This window comes from Artemia sp. Qi Xiang Cuo, chromosome 17, assembly GCF_049724085.1.
Source record: "Artemia sp. Qi Xiang Cuo chromosome 17, ASM4972408v1, whole genome shotgun sequence".
In the NCBI taxonomy this organism is placed as follows: domain Eukaryota; kingdom Metazoa; phylum Arthropoda; class Branchiopoda; order Anostraca; family Artemiidae; genus Artemia; species Artemia sp. Qi Xiang Cuo.
Genome location: NC_142810.1, coordinates 47,824,807 through 47,851,752, shown reverse-complemented (window position 1 = coordinate 47,851,752; position 26,946 = coordinate 47,824,807). Strand labels below are relative to the sequence as shown.

Genomic DNA, 26,946 nt, shown 5'->3' with positions numbered 1-26,946 from the left:
AGAATTGATTTGGGCATTAAGTGGAAACTTTCGGAGAATGATTTGAGTTGACTTAAGTCCTGTCCGGCCTTTGTGGCTGTGTTGGGGCTTATTCTCTCCTGAGCAAATGATGAATGTGGCGACGGTAGTTCGATCAGTCTGGCGCTAGACGAAGAAGCTGGGGGAGGTTATGGGCCGGGAAATTGTTTGTCCATCTCTTACGAGGTCGGCCTATAGGGCGCGTGCCCTGAACCCGTCCTTCGAATGTGATTTTTGGAAGTTGGTTGGCCGACATTCGCTGGATATGGCCAAGCCAGCGGAGTTGTTGGCTTCTGATCCGGTCCATGATGGTGCGGGGACAACGGAGTAGTTTTCGGAGGTCTTCATTTGAGACCCAGTCAATGTAGATAATCCCCACAATGTGTCTAAGGCATTTAGTTTCAAAAGGGGAGATTCTTTGCTCATCATCAGCCTTTATTGACCAAGTTTCACTTGAGTATAAAGCGATTGGGATTATGAGAGAGTTGAAGAGTCGCACCTTCAGAGAAGTTGACAGAGTCTTGTTTTTCCAGATTGGCAAGAGGTTCTTGAAGCTTGCGCATGTCAGGCCGAGTCTTCGTTTAATCAATTTTGAACAGTCGTTATCAGGAGTTAGAAGGCTCCCAAGGTAGACAAAGGAGTCAATATTTTCTACTAGTTCTCCTTTTATTGTTAGCTACACGTTCCTTGAAGCAGGGTCTCTACACATCCACATAAACTTAGTTTTGGCTGTATTAACGACCATCCCAAAGGCCTCGGTTGATGACACTAGTTCGTCGGTGTCAGCTTGGAGTAGATGCTCTTGACTATTGAGTTTCTTGATGTCATCTGAGTATGCCAGTTTATCGATAAGCTTCCCTCCAATCTCTGCATCGTCAACAGTTTCAGCAAATGATAGCGCTGCGTTGAGGAATAGGTGTAAGAGGTGGGGTGACAAGAGGCAACCTTGAAGAACGCCCACTGATGTCAGAAACTCCTCTGTCAATCCCTCAAGCGTCTGGACTTGGCTGACGAAATGTGAATACATGTCTCTTATCAGGATTACTATGTTTTCAGGGACTCCTTAGTATAGCAGGATGCGCCATAATCCATCTCGTCATATAAAGTCAAAAGCCTGCTTGAAATCGATGAAGAGTAGTAGCAGCTCTTTTGCAAACTCGATATACTTCTCCATCATTTGCCGAGTGGAGAAAATCTGGTCTATTGTAGAGCGGTTTTTTCGAAAACCTGCTTGGTATTCCTCTAAGATATGGTTTGTCAGAGATTTCAGACGGTCAAGGAGTATTTTTGTAAGAATCTTAGACGGTTGGCTAGTTAAACTTATTGGTCTGTAGTTATTGCAGTCGCCATTTTCCCCCTTTTTAAAAAGGGGGATGATGGTGGCTTTCGCCCATGATCCGGGGAAGTGGCCCGTTTCCCAGACAATTGTTATGACTTCGTGATAGATATCGACCAGTTCCTCTGGGCCTGCTCTTAATAGTTTTGACTGAATACCATCCGGGCCTGGGGCTTCATTAATTTTAAGAGATTTTATTGCTGAGAGTACTTCATCTCTTAGGGGAGGAGGGCTTGGGTCTACTGGGTACTACGGTAGTTGGAAAGATAGTAAGATGTTCTGGTCGGGCGTTATTGTGGGGCTCAGTTTTTCGCTGAAGTGATCCTTCCGTCGTTTTCGTCTTCCCTCGGAGTCCGTGATTGGGAGCCCATGTTTTTCTAACAGTATAGGAGCGGCCGAGGACTTCTTTTTTGACAGTTCACGGACTTTCTTATACATGAAGTGGCTATTACCTTTTTAAAAGGCTTCTTCACACTTGCGACATTTGTCATTGACGTAGTTTCGAAGGGCTTGCTGGATTTTCTTTTCTACTAGGCGCTTCAGCCTCTTGTTCTCTTGTGCTTTCGGAAAATACTTAAAGGGAAAGATCAATTGACAAAAATGTAATATATACATGTCACTACTAACACTAATACCACTGCTACTTTTCCTCTTGCTACTACTGCTACTAAACTACTCTAACTACTACTTCAATTGAAACAACTTGTTTCAATTGTTTCAAAAAACAACTTTTTAAGTGAAAAAAAATGGAGGGCAACTAGGCCCTCTCCCACGCTCACTTTTTCCCAAAGTCACCTGATCAAAATTTTGAGATAGCCAATTTGTTCCGCATGGTCGAAAATATAATAAATATGTCTTTTAGGATAACTTAATCACCGAAAATCCCCGGGGGGAGGGCTGAAAGTTATGAGCTTTACCCAATGTTAACATATAGTATTGGTTATTGGAAATTATACAGACGTTTTCAACGGGGATTTTTTTCTGGTAGTGGGGGGAAAGTCGGGGGTTATGCGGGAGGATCTTTCCAGGGAGGAAGTTTTCATGGGGGAAGGGACATTGCTATGAAGGGGGTGCTGGATATCTCAGCATTATTTAAAAAAAGATAAAAAATTAAATAAAAAAATAAATAAGTTTTTCAACTGAAAGTAAGGAGCCACATCAAAACTTAAAACGAACAGAAATTATTAAGTATATGATTGGGTTCACCCCCTAGTCAATACTTCGCTCTTTAAGCTAAAGATTTTTTAATACTTTCATAAGAGCTATTTATTCTAATTAACGGCCTTTGTGATTAAGGGGTCATTTATAAAGAATTGGAACAATATTCGAACTTTAGCGTAAAGAGGGAGGTATTGACTAGGTGGCAAAACCCCTAATATACATATTAAAAATATATGGATATAGAAGTTCGTTACGTAAGTTAATTCGTAAGTTATGTATATTTATTACTAATAAAAACGTTCGTAAATAAATTAAACAACTTTCGAGAAAGCCATTTAACCAAATAAAAGTAAATGAATATGCAATTTTTTTATAATTATTCATGTATTGTGAGCCAAAATCAAAACCTCCATTAATTCAAAAACGTTCAAAAATTAGATAAAAAAGAAACAAGTTCTTTTTTAACTGAAAGTAAGGAGCAACATTAAAACTTAAAAGAAACATAAATTAATCCGTATATGAAAGGGGCTGTCCCCTCCTCAACGCCTCGTTCTTTACACTGAAGTTAGACCCTTTTTTCACAACTCTATTTTTTAAAACAATAAAAAACTTTAGCGTAAAGAGCGTGGTGTTGAGGAGGGGAAAGCCCCTTTCATATACGGAATAATTTCTGTTCTTTAAAAGTTTTAATGTTTCTCCTTACTTTCAGTTAAAAAATTATTTTTTTTTATTTAATTAAGGTGAAAAGGACGTCTAAAGGGTGTCAAAGGCGCATTTCAACAATATTTTTGGAATGCCTTAACGTGTCAAGGTGAAACTTACGGTGCATCATAATGTATTATTCAGCTAACCAAAAGGCAAGATGTACGTGCTACTGCCGCCATTAATACTGCTGCTACTACTGCTACTACTACTACTACTAATACAACACTAACACTGCAACTACTTTTACTACCACTGAAATTACTGTGATAATAGTACTATTAAGGCTAAGTTTATGAAGGTAAAATTTTACCGAAGATTGATGACAATCGAAACAGCAAAAGACACTATGTGCATTTAGATTGTCAAAATAGTGTATCTTAAGAATTGATTTGTGTATTAAGTTGGAACTCTCCGAGAATACTTAAAGGGGAAGATCAACTGACGAAAAGGCAATATGTGCACATTACTGCTAACACTGCTGCCAACTACTATTTCTGTCCCAACTACATGTAAGGTTAAGAGTATTAAAATGAAAAATTTCAAGAAGTATATGAATATACAGGTTTATCAAAAGAGCAAATCGACAATATCATAGTTGTGGCTAAATGCATTAAATTTAGCAGTTATACTGCTGCTATCAATAAAATTACAACTATACCTACGGGTATGAAGGTGAAATTTTCATAGAATATTTCTGAAAATTTCTTTATACGGATGACAACATGAAATCCTTATGCAGGTTGTCAAAAGGCCATATCAGCAATATCTTACGAACAGTTTCATGTGTGAAATTAAAACTTACAACGCTTCTTGTGGGGGATGTTAAACTAACCAAAAGACAATATTTGCATCATGATGCTACTGCTTGTACCCCTATAACTATTACTACTGCTACTACTATTATTGCTGCTACTACTACTACGGCTACTAAAGCTAAGACTACTAATATTAACTCTATTTCTACTGCTACTACTGCAACTACCGGTGCTACTACTACTGCTCTAATAAACCTAAGGGTATTAAGTCGAAAATTTTGCAACTGTATTGACATAATTCAAAACACATTATGCCCACATAGGTTTTCAAGAGGACGTATCAGCAATGCTTCAGGACCTGTTGATCGAATGAAGTTAAAAATTTCGTCGTATGTTGAATAGGATGCTGAAAAAAGGGCTATGTGCATACTAATGCTACTACTGCTGCTACAGCTACTGCTACTACACAAGCTAAGGGTATCAAGGTGAGGCTTTCAATTAATATTTAGGCGGATGCTGAACTAAATCAAAACGAACTATGATCATGTAGATTGTCAATAGGGTGACAAAGCAATATCACAATAACGACTTACATTATTAAGTTAGACCTTTCAGGGTAAGTTGTGACAGATTTTCAATTAGTCATAAAAAACTATGTATATATTTTTGATACTACTTCTACGGTTACTGTAACTAATGACAATACGGGCAATAAGTTGTAACGTTTAGGGGGAGTTTCGGTTAAACAAAAAACTATGCGTATGCAAGTATTTAAAGGGCTTATAAGCAATATCATAGGCAGCGCTGCTCTATAATAGCAAGTAATATCACTGATATTTTAAAGGAGCTAATTTGATTGGATATTCAAAATTCTAGTACCCTTTTTAAAAGTCAAAAGGGACTGGAGGGTAATCATCCCTCCTCTTTTGCTCATTACAAACACTTCCAATCAAAATTTAAGACAGCGATCTTGTTCAACATAGCTTAACGGTCTTGTAACTGCATCTATAGGACTATTGCGTAGGTCAACCCCCCAAAGTTAAGCAATTTACCCATTATATTTAAAAACTAAATGTTGCCATAAGATTAAATCAAAAACCACTGTCTGTATGCTGATCACCAATAAGACTTTTCAGCCATACCCCAAGAATGACTGAGGGTATTAAGTTCAAACTTTCGGGGCTACTTTTATTGCTACTTCTGCTCTTAAAATTTAACTACAGTAAATCAAAAGAGTTTAAATGTACCAAAGCTGTCAAAGAGCATAGATAGATTTTTTACGAATGGTATCAAGTTTTATTTTTCATGTCAACTAGAGGAGTTATAAAACTAAATTGGACACTACTATTTGTTTCCAGATTTTTAAAAGGGTGTATGTTGTTCAAAATTGTTGAAAAAGTTTCTCCATCATACAAATAACAGGCCAAACTATAAAATCTTAAAAAAACTAAACATATTTAAACAATTATTTTCCTTTTCCCCTAAATGACTATGTCAGCATAAAACGAACAGAAATTTATTAAAAAAAACTTTTTCCTCAAAATTAGTTTTTGAAAAATAAATAAAGAACTCCATTAAACCAAAAAAGAGCAAAAATAATATCAAATAATCTACCAAGCGTAAAACTACTACTAATCAGCATCGATAAATAAATGAAACCCAAAACAAACAGAAATTACAATAAATAACCGATTCGAACAATAAAGGAGCAGAAATTAACATGAGTAGGGCTTAAAACCCCTATGCCTTCCCAAGGCCAGAACATAACTTGTACTTTACTGAAGAAATAAATTTAAATGTTTCCACTTTTACAACTTTGATAGATCAAATATTATCAACAGTTTAGGGAATAAATATCAGTACCGTATATGTATATTAAACTGACAATACACATTCTTACACATTCGCATGCCTTTCCAAAAAAACTAACAAACAAGTATGTGTCCAATAAGAGGGTCATCCATACTCCTGCGATTTACCCGTGCCCCAGCCATTTAAACATTTGCCTCTCAATTACATGGACTATCTGTCTTGGCTTTTCTCTGTCTACAATTAGCCATGTCTTGATGCAACCTATGCAACCTACTGCTAAATACTTGATAACTTCAATTCAAAATCAACGGATTGAAGTTATCAAGTATTTTTCAGTAGGTTGCATAGGTTGCATCAAGACATGGCTAATTGTAGACAGAGAAAAGCCAAGACAAATTGTCCAAGTAATTGAGAGGCAAATGTTTAAATGGCTGGGGAACAGGTAAATTGCGGGAGTATGTATGACTCTTTTATTGGACACGCCATTTAAAAATTTATCTCTCCATTACTTGGACTATCTTTCTTGGCTTTTCTCTGTCTACAATTAGCCATGTCTTGATGCAACCTATGCAATCTACTGCAAAATACTTGATAAATTCAATTCAAAATCAACGGACTCGGTCGAGGCCCTTGGCCCCGACCTCGTTTCAACATGCCTGAGACTCAAAGCAGGCATGCCTTTCCAAAAAACTAACAAACAAGTATGTGTCCAATAAGAGAGGCATGCATGCTCCCGCCATTTACCCGTGCCCCAGCCATTTAAACATTTGCCTCTCAATTACTTGGACTGTCTGTCTTGGCTTTTCTATAATTACTTGGCTTGGCCGTCTATAATTAGCCATGTCTTAATGCAACCTATGCAACCTACTGGCACCTCCGAAAATTGGCATAACTTCTTCTCTCGCCTTAGAACTTATTCACATATGCCTAAAGCCGTTATGCAGTCATGGGCTGGATGCAGTGATACTATTGGGATACAAGAAAAATTTACTCACCAGAACTCGCTTAGAACTTTCCATATCTCTACCATTGCAAATGATCAAAAATCTATAGATACAATGAATGAACTATTCAAACTGTACAAAATTCTAATTTGAATCTCTATTTTATAGTAAAAAAAACTAAATATATTAACACATAACCAAGACGCACCGGTTTTTGGGTAGGATAATGAACTTACCCTAAAAGGCATGTAGGTCATATATATTATGAAGTAGAAATCTGACTTACATGAATGAAGAGTCAGAAACCTGTCCCCACATTGCAAATACCACTAGTCATATTATGTAATCACTCATAGAATCATAGTTGACTGCACCCTGGTAAGGTGTGACTGTCCTTGGTAACTCAATGTACCAGTTAAACTGCACTGTATATTTTGGTGTAATTCCATCTGCAATTGAAACTGTATACACTTTCACTGTCCTTGGTAAGTCAATGTACCGGTTAGACTGCACTGTATATTCATTCCCCTGGGCTTGTAGTCGTGAAACTGCATTGTATATGGTGTATATGGACTATAACATCCCTGAAATCACTGGTCCTGCCTTTATTATACATACTACTTGCATAATCTAAGAAATGGTCTAGGTATTAATGATGACGGGTCTTTCTGCTTTTAACAACACTGACCACATCAATTTCACAAACTGAAATAGTCCCCGCTGAAAAGTGAAAAATTGAAAAAAGTCCCCGTTTTCACTTTTACAACTTTGATAAATCAAATATTATTATCAGTTTAAGGAATAAATTTCAGTACCGTACATGTATATTAAACTGACAACACATTTTTACTTTTTTAATTGAAACTCTTGTTAATTTCTGCTCGTTTTGAGTTTTACTCGGTTATTTATTGTAATTTCTTTTATTTTGTGTTTCATTTATTTATCGAATCTGATTTGTGGTAGTTTTACGCTTGGTCGATTATTTGATTTATTTTTGGTGTAATAAAGTTCTTTACTTTTCTTTGAAAAACTTTTTTTGTGGAAAGTTTTTAAATCAATTCCTAAAAAAGGTAAATCTCCTTTTAATTGTTCGTCCTATCGTCATAGTACGGTATCTTACAATCCCGAGTAAAGTTTTTGAATATAATCTTCTTCCACATATTACTTCTGGATAATTTCCTGGAAACAATCAGCTGGGTTTTCGGCCCAGGGTTGGATGCAGTCATGCTCACCGGATTCTCCCTCTTTTTTGGATGCTTCTCAAAATAACCAAATTTTACACTTTTGTGCTCTTGACATTTCTAAAGCTTTTGATTCTTTTAACCATTTCCAGCTTTTTCAGTAATTGTTTACAAAAGGGATTTTTCTATCATTTGGTTGCTGCAGTGTTGGTACTCTTCTTCTTTTCTTAAAGTTTAAGCTAAGGGTTTCGTTTTGGAAAAATAACATTTTTGAAAGGGGTCAGCCAAAGTGGTGTTTTGCTACCTAGTTTATAAGAAATCTGTACTTCTCATGTAATTAATAATATACCTCTGATATATTTTTCTGGGTTGTCGAATGTTTCGTATTTAGCTAATGCTGATAGCCTTCTTTTTATTAATAGAAGTAAAGAAAGGGGTGGATCCAGGATTTTTTTACGGGGGGGGGGCTGCAAAATAGGTTGATCTGATAAACTTGCGTTAGGATTAAGTTTAATTAACGCAATCTTGCGTTAATCAAGTAAATTAAACTACTTTAGACTATATTAGGGGGGATGCCCCCTCGCCCCCTGGATATGCCACTAAGTAAAGATTGCCCTCCCAATTCTATTAATTAAATTTCTGAAACTTCTGTTCGGATTGGTCTTTAACTTAAATTTCACTATGTGCAAACACTTTACTGTTGGCTCTTCGTCACATTCAACTGCAACATCTTTGACATACAAACTGTCTTCTGTCCCCTCTGTAGCGTATTTTAGGTGGTTGGGTATCGATATTACTAATAATATAATATCTTTTCGTTCTCAGCTGATTTCAGACTCATAGATGAAAATTCAGGTTGGTTATCTGAGAATTGTTGTAAACTGGGGTAAAAATAATCGTAAGGCCTTGTGCAAATTATTTTCTGTTTTTTGTGATAATTCGGTTCTATATCTCTCTGGGGTTTTCCCTTGTTAATCAAGAATGATATTTTGTAACGAAAAAAGAATCAGATTGATCAATATTTGATCTCGAAGAGATAGTGAATAAGTGAATAATGAATAAGTACTCTTTTTAGAGATGTAAATGCTCATTCAGACTGCATTTTGATGATGAAAAAGATAAAATTATGCTGAAAGTGCACGAAAAGGCCAATTTAAATGTCAAGAGAGAGTGTGACGTTGATAAACTAAATGACGGAGACACTCATAGGAATTAATTTTCTGTGTAGCTGAAAGCATTTTTTGCATTCTGAAATTGGAATGAACTAAGAGAGTATTCCTGCCACGATGTTCTTAAACCTACATATTTATAGGAACTCATCTTCATCAACAGGAACACTCGTTGCAGTGAAGGAGTACAAAATTCAAAAATCATCCAATTAAGATTGCATAATATAAGAAATGGTCAAGGTATTAATGATGACGGTCTTTCTGTTTTTAAAAACACTGACTACATCAATTTCATAAACTGAAAAAAGTCCCCGTTGCTTGGGCCAAGGGCATTATTGTTAAGATTTTCAAGAACGGTGATGTACTTGTTTACGAAAAATGGCGAGGATTAAATCTGATGTATGTATCTACTAAGCAAGGTACTGGCTATCATCACACTCGAAAAATTGAAACAACCACTCGACTTGTTTTTGAGGGAAGCATGGCTTTTGTTCTGGTTTTCTTGATCTGACTTCATATTTACCCTAGGAACAATTATAGAAGAATCCAATGGACGGTCCAACAAGATCTACATGCTCTTTATTGACTTTGGAAAAGCAATTGATTCAGTGCATCTGGGAATTCTCTACGAGATCGTGTAGTGCTATGCGGACACGTACACAGGAATTTGTTTCGGGGGGGGGGCCCAAATCCTACAAACCCATTATTCTGTGAAAAAAATCAGAAAATTATGGGGAAATGAAAAAATCGTGAGATTTCGGGGAGGGGGGGGGGGGGGCCCGGGCCTTGAAGCCCCCCCCCCCCAGCGTACGTCCCTGGTTCTATAGTATTCCCAAGAAAATAATAAGCCTGATCATGGCCTTTTATGAGAACGTTAATTGCTCCATTAATAACGAAAGTGGGACCTCTATAGATTTTAAAATAATAAGTTATGGTGAATATTACCTTATATAAACTAAAACAAGCCTAGAGATCGGAAAAAGTTCTCTTCCCTTAAAATTGTGACTTCTTAACTGAGTTCTAGCTACTACAGACACATGCAGAAGTGATATACGATCCACTTGCTACCAATGTAAAAGCAATAAGGAGAAATATATAATAGATAGGTTCATTGGTTATAATAGAAATATTCAAGTTAAAAAGAAACATTAATTAAAAGGCGAAGAAAATATTTAGGTTAAATTAAAATCAATCATAAAGCTGTTCTGGAATTTGGTCCATATTTTGACCGTCTTTGCTCATGTTTTGTCCCGTAGTCTTGATGTGGAGTATTGCTCATTAAGCAATCTTGAAAAAAAGCTTCTTCTTCTATCTAAAAATAGAATACAAAAAATACAGGGTCACATATTATGGTAAAACCTTACATTTTGTGGTCTTTGCTGCGAAAGCTGATAATCTTGCTAATTAGAAAAAGTAAGTATTTTTGCAATTAACAAAGATTTAGTTTTATGTTTTTCAATAAAAAGCCAATTTACTTGGTAAAAAAATCCCCCATATAGTAGAATATTAGTGTTGACATGGAAATAGATATGTAAGGCTCTCTAATTTTGGTATATAACACTGTATGAGCAACAATTGATTATTATCGTTTGTATATTGTTTATGAATTAATTATATATCTATCAATCTACCACAGGCAGTGCATTACCACTGCCAAAGTAAACAGCAAAGTGAACTTTATGTTTTACTATTTTTTCTAAAACAAGCAACATCGTATGTAAGAAATTGTTTTAGTAGCATTGCAGGGGCCCTTTCGGTCCTTGACCCTACAATTTGCCCATTATTTATGAATAGTGTTAGTTCAAATAGAATGGAATAGGGAGAGGAAATGTTTGAACAGGGGTCGTCAAAAAGTCTAACGGTACTGAGGTAAGGCTCTTAGGGTATTTTGAGTGGATTGCTGACCTATATCGAAACGCACTGTGTGCATACTGGTTGTCAAAAGGGCGTATCAACAGTATTTCAGGAAAGTTTTTTGGTTTTAAATTGAAACTCATAGGGTAAGTTGAGTATGGTGTTGAATTAGCTAAAAGCAAGTATGTGCATAATGCTACTTCTAATACTACTAATTCGGCAGCTATTGACATTACTATGCCTAGTAAAATTAATAAAGCTTCTGCAGTAGTGTGGGGGCAGTACTCCTATAAGAGCAGATTCCCTTCGATCCCTGGTACCGGCACTTTTTTTTTAATCCTCCATAGCCATAAAATACATCCAAGCACACACATATATCATCATTCTTGTACTCTAATGATATCGAGCCGATTAGTGATTATTGATTATGAATACAACTGGCCGGTTATCATTTTTACAATGTAACGGTCCTGAGAACATTAGCTTTCCTTTACATAATCTTGCGCATAAGTTTGGGCCTCCATATTCCTATCCAGGACCCAATATCGCCCATCAGGGCCCCGAGTCCCTCTCCAGAGCTCCTTTCGTACAATAAATAAGTTTGATTTGTAACTAGACGAATGGGCAAGCAAACTCTATTTCTTGTTACAAAAGCACAAGCCTCGAAAATATATTTAGGTTTTGTTGGGGTATAATCAATTGGTTTTAAGGAAAATATCTCTCCCGCCACCCTGCATAAACTCCCTCCACATAGTTTCTCTTTCTCAGAAGGTGATAGATCCTTTCTACTGGAAATTGTGCGAGAAAAAAAAGCACCTAGTCCCCCTCCTGGGCCCAAATCCCCCTCCCCCGGTTTTTACCCCCCCCCCCCCCCATTTTTTTGATTAGATTTTTGTAACTGAAATTTTTTCAACATTTTTTCATGTCTTAGAATCAAATTGATTATACTTAAAACAAAAAAATCACTTGTAATATTTAAAAAAATGCAAAATGAGGATGATATAAAAATGTCAGTCGTTATTTTTCCTATTGGAAAAATAATTTTTGTAGTGACGTTTTTTGACTTAATTGTTTTTATTGAACTTAAAAACTGAAATATTTTAAGCTTTTTTCATGTCTTAAAATAAAACTAAATATACTTAAAGCAAAAAAATCACCGATGATATTTTGAAAGTACAAAATGAATATGTTATAAAAACGTCAACCGTGATTTTTTCGATTAGAAAAATAAAAGGTTGTATTATTAAGATTATCAAAATCTTGTCAAATTTTTACCAAAACCTTACATCACATTTTCGAAGTCTTGCATCATATTACCATATAATATTTAAATATTGTGAAATCTTGTCTTGCATTTTCAAAGTCTTGTGAGATATTATGAAAATCCTTTCTGCTATTACTTAAATCTTGCAAGTTATTATCAAAATCTAGAATGAAGATAGCAAAATCATGTCTGGTACTATCTAAACATTATCAAACATTGCCAAAATCTTGTGTGACATTATCGAAATCATACCCAAAATTATCAGATATCTTGTACTACATTATCAAAATTCCACATGGCATAATGAAAACCCCCTATGATATTAACAAGACTTTACCTAGTATTATCTAAATTTTGCCACTTATTAACAAAATCATGCATGTTATTATGAAAACTTACATAACATTAACACAAATATTTTCTGGTAATATCAAAACGTGTCTCATGTCGTCAAATTTGACATGATAATATATAAATCAAGTTGGTTATTACCAAATTTAACATAGTGAGATCAAATCGTGTCTGTAATTATCAAGATTATCAAAATATTGCCAAGTATTACCAAACTCTTGTATGATACTATTAAAATATTGTCTGATATTCGACTGGTTTAATGTGAACTCTTTATGAAGATATGAAAACCATACATGATATTATCAAATTCATGCAAGTTATTAAGAAAATCTTGCATGGTATTATTGCTTAATCTTGCAAGTTATTAACAAAATATTTTCAGCTATAATCAAAACGTCTGTTATTACCAAAATCTAATATGGTCCTATCAAAATCATGTCTGTTATTATCAAGATTATCAAAATCTTGTCAAATATTATCAAATCCTTATATGATATTATCAAAGTCTTGCATGATATTGCATGATATCCTGTTAAACATTACAAAATCTTGTCTTGTATTATCAAAGTCATATGATATATTATGATAATCCTGCTAGCATTACCTAAACCTTTGCAAGTTATTATCAAAAATTAGATTGGTTTTAGCAAAATCGTGTCTGGCATTATCAAAATATTATGAAGTATTACCAAAGCCTTGTGTGGTATTATCAAAATCTTGTCGAATTTCATCAAATATCTTGCACTACATTATCAGCATCTTGCCAAGTATTACCAAACTCTTGTATGATACTATCAAAATCTTGTCTGATATTATGAAACATTTCATACTAGATTATTACAATCTTTACTGGTTTAATAAGAATTATTTATGACAATATCAAAACAATACATGGTATTATCAAGGTCATGCAAGTTATTAACAAAATTTTACACGGGAATTATCATTTAATCTCCAAACTTATTAACAAAATATTATAGCTATAATCAAAACGTGTCTGCTATTACCAAAATCTAATATGGTCCTAGCAAAATCATGTTACCTATTAACAAAGTTTAACATAGTGCTACGAAAATCATGTCTGTTTTATCAAGATTATCAAAATCTTGTCAAATATTATCAAAACCTTACATGTTGTTATCGAAGTGTTGCAATAAATTACCAAATCTTGTTTAAATTTTTCAAAATCTTGTCTTGCATTTTCAAAGTCTTGTAAGATATTATGAAAATCTTTTCCGCTATTACCTAAACATTGCAAGTTATTGTCAAAACCTAGATTGATGCTAGCAAAATCGTGTCTGGTACTATCAAAATATTATCAAGCATTACCAAAATCTTGTTCGATATTATCAAAACCACATCCGAAATTATCCAATACTTTGTGCTACATTATCAAAATCCCACATGTTATAATGAGAATTGTCTTTGATATTATCAAAACCTTGCATAGTATTATCAAAATCTTGCAAGTTATTAACAAAATCATGAATGGTATTATAAAAATTCTACATGATATTGATAAAAATATTTTTCTGGTAATATAAAAACGTGTCTGATATCGTCAAATATAACATGATGACATCTAAATCATGTCTGCTATTATCAAATTTAACATAGTGCAATCAAATCATTTCTGTCACTATCAAGATTTATCAAAATTTTGCCAAATATTACGAAACTTTTGTATGATACTATCAAAATCTTGTCTGATATTATGAAAACATCTCACACTACACTATCAAAATCCCGACTGGTTTAATGAGAATACTTTATGACAATATTAAAACCGTATATGGTAATATCAAAATCATACAAGTTATCAACAAAATCTTGCATGGGAATTATCATTTAATCTCGCAAGTTATTAACAAAATATTTTCAGCTATAATCAAAACGTGTCTGCTATTAACAAAATCTAATATGGTCTCGTCAAAATCATGTCTGCTATTATCAAGATTATCAAAATCTTGTCAAATATTATCAACACATTACAAGATATGATCAAAGTCGTGCATGATCTTACCAAATCCTTTTAAATATTACAAAATCTTTTCTTGCATTATCAAAGTCATATGATAAATTATAAGAATCCTTTCTAGTATTACCTAAATCTTTGCAAGTTATTATCAAAAATTAGAATGCTCTTAGCAAAACTGTCTGGTACAATCAAAATATTATCAAGTATTACCCAAATCATGTATGGTTTTATCAAAATATTGTCTGATTTTATCAAATACCTTGCATTATATTATCAAAATCTTGCCTGTTATAACGAGAATCACCTGTTGCCTTATCAAAACCTAAAGCTGTGTTTTCAGAATCATGTAACCTATTAACAAAATGTTGCCTGGTTTTATCAAAAGCATGGTATTATCAAAAACGTGAAAAAACATGGTAGCACTTGTTCAGGAAAATTAAAACGGTGCCATCTTTGACTGCAAATTAATAGATGACAGCAGAATGGTCTTGAGTGTTAGATTTTGACAACATTAGACACGTTTCTATAGTACATGAAAATGGTTTTTTAATGCCTGGTAATATTTTAATAATAGTATGCAACATTTTTTAAAAAGCTTTCATGATCTTAATAATGCCACTTCAGGTTTTGATAATGCAATAGGGGATTCTAGGTATATCATGCAAAATTTTGATAATATACTGCAAGATGTCTGATAAAATCAGACGAAATTTTGATAATACGACACATGAATTGGGTAATACTTGATAATATTTGGATAGTACAGGACACGATTTTGCTAAAACCATTCTCATTTCTGATAATAAGTTGCAAAGATTTAGGCAATGCTAGAAAGGATTTTCATAATATCTCACATGACTTTGATAATGCACGATAAAATTTTGTAAGATTTAATAGGATTTGGTAATATTATGAAAGACTTTTAAAATATCAAGTAAGGTTTAATATTATGTAAACAGTCAAATTTTTTTAAACAGTCAAAGGAAAAATATTCTCTATTATGTAACAAACACCTTCATCTTTTAGGAAACATTCCTTATTACGTAACAAACACCTGTGACTTGAAGAAAATTAATAACGCCCGTGTCTTAGCGGAATCGCTGTTAAACTTCTTCATGATCTTAAATCATTAAGGAAGAAAAGAGTAGTGGCTATGGCTACCCTTAAAGGCAGTGAGGCATCACTACTAATAGAGGCTGGTTTGTCTTCAATCACTTTTGATTTAAAAAAAAAGGTCTAGAGCTATCGATTTCCAATCAAACGCGCATTCTCCAGAGTTTACGACCATGAGGGTGGTAAGGGGGGGTGGAATGAAGAAGGGGCAGTCCCTCTCCTATAAGATATAAATTCTATTCATTTTGGGGTTTAATGTTATTCTTTTTATCCTAATAACAGCGTAGGCCAGAAATATTCCCGGAAATTAAGAGGGGTAATATATCAAGTTTTACGTCCACTATCCCCGTCCCTTCATTAGAATTAATTCTGTGTTTATCTGAAGTATCAATGATAATTAAGATCTTTTGGCATTAAAATTCACCCTTTGGGCCATCTTCCCCACCCCCTAACTACCAAACAATCTAAGAAACATAGAGGATACAAGCTCTCATCTAAGAATATTTGGAATTTCTTATTTTTTGCCAAAGAATGATCATGGACAAAAAAAGGAATTTACCGTAGACAGTGAAATCTGTTTAAACCTTAAGAATATTTCGACTTTATATCCTAGATCCGTCCTCAGCAAACTACGTGTATAAATGAAATACTTAAATAAAGTGGGATCTTTAACACCAAAATTGAGAAATTAAAACAGTCTAAAGTTGTTGTTCTTATGATGGAAAGGCAGTATGGCCTTCGTCGGTATTTGAAGATCATGGGTGAGTGTTGTTTGGTGTTTTTTTTCCCCCAGGGATGATTGTACCAAACCAAGGGTCCTAAAAGATTCGAGAGAGGGCTCATTCAATCAACAAATTAAAGTTAAAGTGCCCTGTAAGTGACCAAAGAAAATGGAAGGCTACTAGCCCCCATCCCATGCCCCTTTTTTCTCCCAAAGACATCTGAATGAAATTTTGAGATTTAGTTCAACATAATTGAAAGATCCCGTAAATATACCTCTGGGGATGACATGACCTCCCACAGCCCCTTGAGAAAGGACTGTAGTTTTTGTAATTTTTCCAATCACACAGTATTTGTTACTATATGATACAGAAAGTATTTGCTATTGGAAAACATACGGATATTTTTCACGGGGGATTTTTCTGCAGGGGAAGGGGATTTCCTGGAGCATAAGTTTTGGCAGGGAAGAATATTTCCGAGAAGAATTTCCCTTAATTTAATTAGAGAATCCTGTTTATTTGTCTTTCTTTCTCTTTGGACGCACAATTTTACATATGGCATCAATGTTGCGGTGAAATTATCCAGGGGAAGGTTTCAGCAGGGATCAAATTCTCTTGCAGAAAGATTTTGCAAGAGAATGGTAAAATGTAATTGTAAAATTTGGATAATGTCCTCAACGATGCTGCAGGGCAACACCTCCCTTCTTATTGCACCAAAATGTTTCTGGCGTTTACTTTAATACTTTATTCAGCTGAAGTGTTTTTTTTTTCATAATACTGTGACGTATTATTAAGGAAGGGTGGTATGTCTTCGTGTAGGGGGGGGGGGGGTAAGATGCCTAAAGGAGTGCGATTAAATGGCCTAATTGTCTAAGCCTCATTGAGAAATAAGATAAAAATTGGGCGAATTTTTGTACTCGTCGTTTTATCCTTCTTGGTTACCACGTATATTTTTGGTCTACATCTTTATTATTGGTGTTTGGGGGAGGGGGGGTAGTAGTGTCCTAGATTCCTAGTAGTGACCAAGTCGATTCAGGTTATGTTTCCCAATAATAAATCCTGCATGTTAAGAGTGGACAAATTAGATAGTTTACAATCCTACCCCGGGAGCTGTCCGTTCCTTTTTCTACTTCCCTCTCAATATGATTAAAGCTCCAACTTATTCCCTTAGCCATCCCTTAGATATTGCTATTGTACCCTTTTAACAGCTCTCCTGCAAATAGTGCGTTTTGAATTTGTTTAACTTCCCCTTTAACATTTTCTAAACGTTTTAATTTTATACCTTAGCCTTTTGCGTTTGACCAGATGTGTTAGGGGAAAAAGTGCGAGGGGGGGCTGGATGCCCCCAATTACTTTTTAATCTTAAAAGGGCACTGGAAATTTTAATTTGCGATCGACTAAGCCGCCTCTGAAGTTTAAATGACCATCCCTTCCTTATGAAGTGCCTATGGAAAAAATAATAATAGATTGAAGTCTTATGGCTCTTTACTATAGGCAACGCTGGGGTGTTGCCTTTGACTTAAACAGGTGAGAAGGACTTCGGCTTCCTTTCTATTGAACATCCGAAACTATCCAGGAGGAATATGAGGGGAATTATCCGGGGGTGAATTTCCTGTGGGGAGATTTTCCACGGGGGAAGATTTTCTGAAAGGGAATTTTCCTCGTGGGGGAGGGGGATTTTCAGTGGAGGGGAATTTTCTGGGAGGGGTGCATAGCATCGGAGTGCATATACTAAGTTTGACAAAAAAATATCGAATAAATATGTGGATCTAATCCTTTTTTTATTGCTTAACCCAAATGGGAATATTGAATATTTAAAAATATTGGAATATTATTGTCACAGCTGGAAAAAACTATCGCTTGCTATTCATGAACATAAGAAAAGTACGTGGAGTAGCAAGCACAACTTAATGCTAATACAACAAACATAAATGAAAACAAGTCCTTTTTGAGAACTGATTTTTGGATTATCATATTTGTAATGTTAAAGATCACCATTATGTCTTAAAATTGTGCAAAACCTTCACAGCAAGCAAATTCTCTACAAGACAGATTTAAATGTCATGTACTTTTTTCAAAAACTCTGCACCATCCCCTTTCAAAGCTCGAAAAAAGTATGTCCGATCCAGTATTTTTTGTTCGAGGGGGGAGGGGGGCTACAAAGGGTTTTTTTGGAGGGGGATAAGAAAAATATTTAAAAACGCATCAAAACATGTCCATATTCATTCTGCTTATATTCAAAAAAACATCTCGGGGAGGAGTGTTCGAACCCCCTAGCCCCCCATGGATACGACCTTGACACAGAGGCTAGGTTTTGTGGTTTGATTATTATTATTAACATTTTTTGTTCAAAATCTTTTAGTTTTGATCATTCGATTTCCAAAGCCAGGGGGTATTCTTATTTACATTTGGATATCCTGTGTTATTGGTTGCACACACAAAAAAAAAACTGATTTTCATGCTTCGTCTAACCTCTTGCACAAAATTAAAGTGGTAAAACAAGTTTACCAAAAATTCTAAATAGAGTAATGGTTGGTAAATACTTTTAGAATTTTTCTATTTATATATTTGGCAACGACATTAACTGCTTTTTTGATGGGAGAGTGGTTAGAAACTGTTGTCTTGGCAAAAATGCCTTCTTTGACGCATACTTACATAACCAGCCTGAAGTAATAGCCCATCGCCCATCGCCCTAGCCATCGTCCTATGTTCAGTGTTGCTAAACTTTGAAGAAAACACCCTTCGCCGATCACCCGGTCTTTCAAATTGATTACATTGTTGCCAAATTTTGTCTCCTATAACCTAATGAACTATTAAAAATACTTTAACACAATTACTTCAGAGCAGAGGAGATTCTAAGGGGTCAGCTATTACTTCAGGCGGGTTTATATTACGTTGGAGCTGAGGAGATTCTAAGAGGTATTACTTCAGGCTGGTTTATAACCAGCCTGAAGTATAGCCCACCACCCTGGCCATCGCCTTATGTTCAGTTCAGGCTTGTTATAAGGGATTGTTTGTAAGTCATCAAAAGCATTTGTAAGTGATGTAGAGCATTTATAAGTGATCTAAAGCGTTTATAAGTTATTTAGTGTTCGTAAGTGATCTAAAACGTTGATCTTCAGTGATCTTCACTAAGTGTTCGTAAGTGATCAAAAACGTTTACAATGGATCAAAAGTGCTTATAATCGTTCTAAAGCATTTATAAGTGTTCATAAGCGTTCAAACTGGTCAAAAAGGGTTTAAAATGATTTTGGTAGTTTGTAAGTAATCTAGAGTGTTTTTAAGTGATCTCACCCTATAGTTGCATCTTTGAATTGCAAGTGTTTTAAAGTGTTTAAAGCGATCTAGAGCCTTTATAGAGATTTTTTAATGTATAAGTGTTTCAAGCCTTTATAAGTGTTCTAGAGCGTTTATAAGCTGTCCAAAACGTTTTTAAGTGAATAAAAGCTTTTATAAGTGATCCAAAGCGTTTACAAGCTATCTAAAGAATTCATGAGTTATCTTAGGTGCTTTTAAATGCTGTAAGGTAAGTAAGTGATTCAAAGTGCTTATAAATGATCCAAAGCGTTCATAAGTGATCTAAAGCATTTTTAATTCATCTAAAGCAATTATTAACGATCTAAAGCATTTATAAGCGACCAAAAATGTTTTTAAGTGATCTAAAGCGCTAAAACGTAATCTTCTGCGCTTTTAAATGATCTAAAACATTTATAAGTGAATACGTTCTAAATCGTCTTCAAGAGCAGTTATAAGTTATCCAAAAATGATTTAAAGAGTTTATAAGTGGTCTAACGTGATTATAAATGATCAAAAGCAAATAAGTGATTTAAAGTGTTTGTAGATGATCTAACGAGTTTATAAGAAACTTAATGATTTTATAAGGGATCTAAAGTGTTTGTAAGTCATCAATACTACTCAAAGTGCTTTTAAGTGATCTTTAGCCTTTACAATTGCTTTAAGAAAGAAAAATTTAATATAGGGATCCCCAAGGTTTGATCCATTTCCTGACGTTTAAAAGTGATCTAAACCTTCTCTATAAGTGGTCTAACGCGTTTATAAGTGATGAAACTGCAATTTCAATTGTTTATAAGTTATCTAAAGTGTATATTGGCGATCTAAAGAGATTTAAAAAATTTATAAGAGAATTTTACGTCTAAGCGTATAGAATCGTTCTAAAACATTTATAAGTATTCTGATGCGTTTATAAATGATCTAAAGTTTTTATAGTCTATCTTAGTCGTTTCGTATGAGAAAAAGAGTAAGATCTGAAGTCGTTTACACATAATCTAAAGTGCTTATACGTGCTCTAAAGCGTTTGGAAGTGAATATAAGTCATCTAAAGCGTTTTGAATCTATTAGATGATTTATTATTAAATACATTTATTAGCTAGATTTATTAGATACAATTGATCAAAAGTGCTTATAATCTTTCCAAAGCATTTATGAGTGTTCATAAGCGTTTACAAGCGCTCAAAAGTGTTTGAAATGATTTTAGGTGCTTAAAATTATCTATAGCGTTTATAAGGATTTTTAAACGTGTACAAGCGTTCAAAGCCTTAAATAAGTGTTTATAAGAATCATGCACATATAACTGTTCAAAGCCCTTATAGGTTCTCTAGAGTATTTATAAGTTATCCAAAACGTTTTTAAGCGATCAAAACGTTTTTATAAATGACCTAAAGAGTTTATAAGTGGTCTAAATAGTTTACAAATGATCTAAAGCATTTATAAGTGATTAAAAGCGTGTACTTCTTAAGTGAGGAATCTGTAAGTTGTCTAATGCGATGATAAATGATCTATAACAAATAACGCTTTAGATTCGCTTTACCATTTATAAGTGTTTTCAAACGTTTTGAATAGATCTATAGCGTTTATAAAGATCCTCCACATATAAGTGTTCAAATCTTTTATAAGTCTTCTAGAGCGATTATAAGCCATCCAAAACGTTTTTAAGTGATCAAAAGCTTTTATAAATGATCTAAAGAGTTTATAACTGGGTTAAAGCGTTTACAAATGATCCAAAGATTTAGATCGGACATATTTATATCTTTGAAGGCTTTGAGCACTTAAACACACTTAAAAAAGACATTTTTCATGCTGGTATGTCTTTTCATTGTGTTATAAACGCTTTAGATCATTTAAAACTCTTCAGAGCACTACTTTTGATCACTTATAAAGGTTTTGGACAACTTATAAACGCTTTTAAACGCTTACAAAGGCTTTGAATACGCGCAGAATCTTTTTAAACGCTCTAGATCACTGCCAAACGCTTTAAAACACTTATAAATTCGAAGTCACGTCTGTAAGGTTGCCCCTACTTAACAGGGCTAATAACTTTGATAGCGTGATATAGACTGAGGCGTTGGATAAGAATCGGTACTCAGAATTCAGTGACAACTGATTTTATTCTAAAATAAGATAAAATGAAAAATATTCTAATTCTATCTGTTGGCTATTTCCAAACCTCTTCTAAGGTCAAAAGATCTACTTGTTCACATCCACCGATGTATACCGAAATGAAAAAGATTAAGTTAATCCTAAGCTAACAAATGTTTCAACTTAAAAGGGTTGCACTTGAACAGCTAGTCAAGGCTTGAGTTCTGGATTATAAAATCCTTTAGTTCAAGCTATTTTTGAGCTAAGCTAAGAATAACCGTACTTGCTTTTAATTCCAATTTTCATTAACCTAAACCAAGAGATTTTTTTATTATTTCTTGATAGGATTGTGTATTCCTTTGACCTTTATTAAGCTTTAATTTTAGCAGGGAAACTTAATTGAAAATATCTGGACATAAAGGTTTAGAAATTCTTAAGCTGGTAATATTGTTCCCCTTTTTCCCCTGACCTTTCCTGTATAAACATTAAGGTTACTTTTGTATAAACAAGCAGTACGGGTTAACGAAATGAAAGAGTGATTTAAAATGGAACGGTGTTCCTCTTTGTATAAACGTCTGAGGGTTGCACAAAGGGGGGGGGGTGTTAATTTATGTTATTGTCCGATAATTCCAATTTTGGATATAAGGTCTTTATAAAGTCAAGCTAAGGCTCAAGGGACTCTAGGCTGAAAAAGGGAGAGCCCAAATGGCTCCTAGCTTTCTTTTCTTGGTTGAGGTTTCCTTCCTTCTTTAAACTCTCAGTTATTCAAAGCTTAAATTTCTGGAAAGAAATTTACCTTGGCTTATTCTAACCTTAAAAAAATGCTTTCTTTTCCAAATGGTTCAACCCTTATTTAGGTGAAAATACGAATGAAACTATAAGTCCCAAAATCATCAATTTCTCTTATATACGTATTAAAATTATCTACAAGTGACACAAAGCCTTTTTGAGGTTTATCTTCTTATTTTAACCTTTATCTTCAAACTTTTATCCCCAAGGAGAATTTCAGACAGACAGTGGTAGCTTATCGTTATTACAAAGTAAACACTTACTCTTTCCTTGGTTCCGAGGCAAAAACTACCCCGATTTGTCTCTCCTCCATAAGTTATATTCTTTTTGCTACTTGCTCCGTTTAGTGACCTTCCCTCCCTCCTAGCCAATCAACCACCTTTTGTTAAAAGTAGTTTCTTTCCAGTCTTTCAAGGACTTGAAAAAACTGGTCTAAATTAGGGCTTAACATATCACGGGTTCAAAGTTCGTTTGATTCTTGGACAAAGAGTGTCACTTAAAGATTTATGGCTAGTTACGCAAAGAGAAGTTATTTCAAATTCAAGCTAATTTGAAATTGTCGTTATATTTCTGATCTATGAAGCTAAAGAGAATTCCAAGCTTTAATAAAATTGAGTTACGAAATTTAGACAAAATAAGGCCTCCTTACAATCTCAAGCGTGAGATTTAGAGGTGATCACTTATTTACGCTTTAGATTACATATAAAAGCCCAAAATCACTTAAAACACTACCGATCACTTGTAAAAAATTTGAAGACAATGCCTGAAAAAGATAATAAGTATTTTTAATCTGCTGTACACGTTTTAGATCACTAATGAACACTTTAGATGACTTGAAAACTTACAAATACTTTTGATTGCTTAAAAAGGCTTTGACTTGCTTAAAAACAGCTAAATAAATTGAAAAATGCTTCAGATGACTTAAAATCACTTCTAAACTCTTTAGATCACGTATAAGCACTTTAGATTACATGTAAACAACTTTAGAACTCACTTTTTTCACATACGTAAGAACTATTTCGACTATAAAAACTTTAGATCACTTATAAATGCTTCAGAATACTTATAAATATTTTAGAATGATGGTAAACGCTTAAACTTTAAATTCTCTTATAAATTCTTTAAATTTCTTACAAACCCTTTAGATCACCAATAAACGCTTTAGATCACTTATAAACAGTTGAAATAACTTATAAACGCTTTAGGTGAATGCTCTTAGATTTTAATGCTTCTCAAATTACGCTTAGATTACTTAAATTACTTTAGATCACTTATAAGCGCTTTTGCCACTTATAAGCACTTTGGACCCCTTATAAGCGGTTTAGATCTCTTTTAAATATCAGGAAATGGACCAAACCTTGGGGGACCCTATATGATATTTTTTCTTTCTTAAAGCAATTGACTTACTTACTTATAATTGACTTACTATATCCCGTATAAAATCCTTATATCACTTATAAATTAGTTAGATCAGCTACAAACACTTCAAACCACTTATTAACACTTTAGATAACTTATTTGTTAATATTTATTTGCTAAATATTTGCTAAATATTATTGCTAAATATTATTGCTTGTTTGCTAAATATTTAGATACTTTATAATCGCTTAATACTTTATAATCGCATAGCGATTTATAATCGCTATGTTGGTATCAGTAAAGAATATCAAAGGACTGATTGAAAATTTAGAGAACCGTATTGCAAAATTAGAAGTGAAAATTGATGATTATGAGCAAGAAAAACAGCTTGGAACTCTAGTTTTTCATGGTATTAAGCAGCAGCCGGGTGTTGACTTGAAGTCGACCATTCTGAATATAGCCTCGCAAAAGCTGGGGCTTTCCGGTATCTCTGATTGTGATTTTGCTATGGTTTACAGGTCGAAATTGAATAATCCAGGGTCGGCAAACGATAAAGTTGTACCAGTGTTCGTGAGATTTTCTACCTGTGAGACGGCCCGTAAAGTGTTTGCGAGTAAATCAAAATTGGCTGGTTCGAAAATTTTTTTGTATGAGTCTCTAACCAAGCGCCGTCGCAATATCCTGAGTGCCGCGAGAGACAAGTTTGTCGTGAAAAATGTATGGTCAGATCGTGGTCAGGTTCTCGCAATGCTTCTGGGTGAGCAAGCTGCTCGTCCAATAAACTCGCTTTCAGATTGCGGTTAGTTTGTTGTTTATGAGTAGTTTGGTAGTGTTTATCTCGTTAAGATGTTCTATATTACTCTTTAGTTATATTTTTATTTTGTTGTTTATTTTTTGATTTCTTATGAGCATAAATATCGTCCCGTTTGAGAGCGGAAAAGGGATGAATTATAGGATTCTTTTTTGCGTAAGTTGATATGAGTAGTAGTTTAAGTGGAAGATCGAGTGATTTGCAAAATAATCCGTTTAATGTTGATGATTATTTGTTGACGGATATTGGAAATGATGGGTCACAAATTAGTTTTCGTCCATCTCTTGATAGTAAATATCGTCAGTTATCAACTTTGGAGGAGTTAGGCCGGTCTGGATTTCATGCATGTACATGGAATTGTCATTTAACGTCTTCTTACCATGAGATTTTCGATTTTATTTCCCGATCTAATAATTTACATATAATGGCATTATGTGAAACATTTTTGGGTCATGATACCCTTCTTTCGTCCTTTAACTTTCCAGGTTATGAACTGATTGCTTGAAGTCAATCGTCAATGGGACGTGGAGGTCTGGCTTTCATTGTCCGATAGGATTTGAATTGTAAAATTAGAAAGGATTTGGACATTTGGAAGGAGGGTAAGATAAAAACCCTTAGTATAGAAATTCAGTTTGAAAATCGAGCTTGTATTTTTACTGTTGTATATAAGCCACCAAGTGCATCATTTGAAGAGTTTGCTGAAGGATTTGAATGTCTTGCTGCAAAGGTAAATAGATCTAGTCAAGAGTTTATGTGTATGGGAGACTTTAATTTTGATTTGTTAAATGTACGTGGACCAAATTTGGATTTTTTGAGCCTGATGATGTCAAATGATTTATACCCAACCGTGAGCATTCCAACGAGAATCACGGATCATTCGGAAACGCTCATCGATAATGTGTTTGTGTCTTCAGCGATACTAAGTAAAGCGTACTGCTCTGTTGTTATAAGCCAAGCCTCCGACCATCTTCCGTTTGTATTGCATTTGAATTCTGAAGAGAAGAAAAATAACAGAAAGAATAAAATACCAATGCGTGACCTGAAGCCAGTTAATCTGAAAAAATTTGAAGAACAAATTAGTGTTATTAACTGGGAAACAGTACTGAATGAAGATAATCCGTCGGAAGCATTTGAAAAGTTTAACCAAATAGTGTCGAATGTTTATGATAGCACGTGTCCGCTTAAAGAAACAAACCCCAGAAAGAATAAACCGAGAACACCATGGTGTGATGATGAGCTGCTGAATCTGTTTAATATGAGAAATCAGGCGTGTGAGGAGCATCTGAATCATCCGCAGAATAATGAGCTCCATGTGATGTATAAAGAGCTAAGGAATAGGGCAAATGCCCTAAGAAGGAAAAAAAGAAGGCATATTTTACTAATGTATTTGAAGAAAGTAAAGGTAATCCCAAAGCAACATGGCAAGTTGTGAATGATCTTCTAAAAGGCCCTATGAAGCCATCGGAGCCAAAAATTGTGCTAAATAATAGGACCTTGAATGAAACTGAGGAAATCTGCAACGCATTTGGACAATATTTCTCTGAAATTGGCTGCAAGATTCAAGAAGAAGCAAGGAGCTCCCATGTTTTCGAATCAAGCAGTTTTGTGGATGAGCGAGGAAGAGGTTTTGAAATGCATTTTCAGCCTTGTACTGAAGAGGAGGTACGCAAAATTGTTAGCACGATTTAGTCAAACAGTGCAGGAGTTGATGGAATGAACCTTAGAACGCTCAAGTCGGTTCTGGTTTGTTTGCTTCCTGTCCTCGTATACCTTATCAATATTTCTATGGAAAAGGGGATGTTTCCGAGTGTGCTTAAAATAGCTAAAGTTGTACCGTTGCACAAAGGTGGAGTCAAAACTGATATATCTAATTGGAGACCAATATCAATTCTCCCGATTTATTCAAAAGTTTATGAAAAGATTGTTCATCACCGGCCTTCTGATGAAAATTGGTGTTTTACACGATGGTCAATTTGGCTTCCGGAAAGGACATTCGACGACGCAGGCAGTCCAGCATCTTCTGGAAAATATTAACTCAGCACTTGAGAATGGCGAGCAGTGCATGGGCGTTTTTATTGATTTTAGAAAGGCTTTCGACACTGTTGATTTTCAGATTTTATTGGAAAGGCGGTGTTATTTAGGCATAAAGGGTAGTGTTTTAAATTTGTTTGAATCGTATTTAAGTGAAAGGAAGCTACGAGTGACTCTGAGTAACAAATCTTCTCAGCCGTTTCCCATGAAGTGTGGT

At 34.5% G+C, this 26,946-nt stretch overlaps 2 protein-coding genes across 6 annotated transcripts in view; both read right to left on the bottom strand.

Moving 5' to 3' along the window:
* Positions 1–694: 694 nt before the first annotated feature.
* LOC148942276 (uncharacterized) lies at positions 695–1,045 on the bottom strand. Its single transcript, XM_089103278.1, has one exon. It carries the CDS (start codon positions 1,043–1,045, stop codon positions 695–697), a length of 351 nt encoding a protein of 116 aa, XP_088959404.1.
* A 9,124-nt stretch (positions 1,046–10,169) lies between these two features.
* The window catches only part of LOC148942275 (uncharacterized), a 207,482-nt gene continuing 190,705 nt past the window's right edge, over positions 10,170–26,946 (bottom strand). For all 5 annotated transcript variants that reach the window (XM_089103421.1, XM_089103422.1, XM_089103420.1 and 2 more), the window contains exon 7: positions 10,170–10,393. In XM_089103421.1, the coding sequence (XP_088959547.1) occupies positions 10,274–10,393 (120 nt within the window). In that variant the 3' untranslated portion in view covers positions 10,170–10,273. The remainder of the gene's footprint in view (positions 10,394–26,946) is intronic.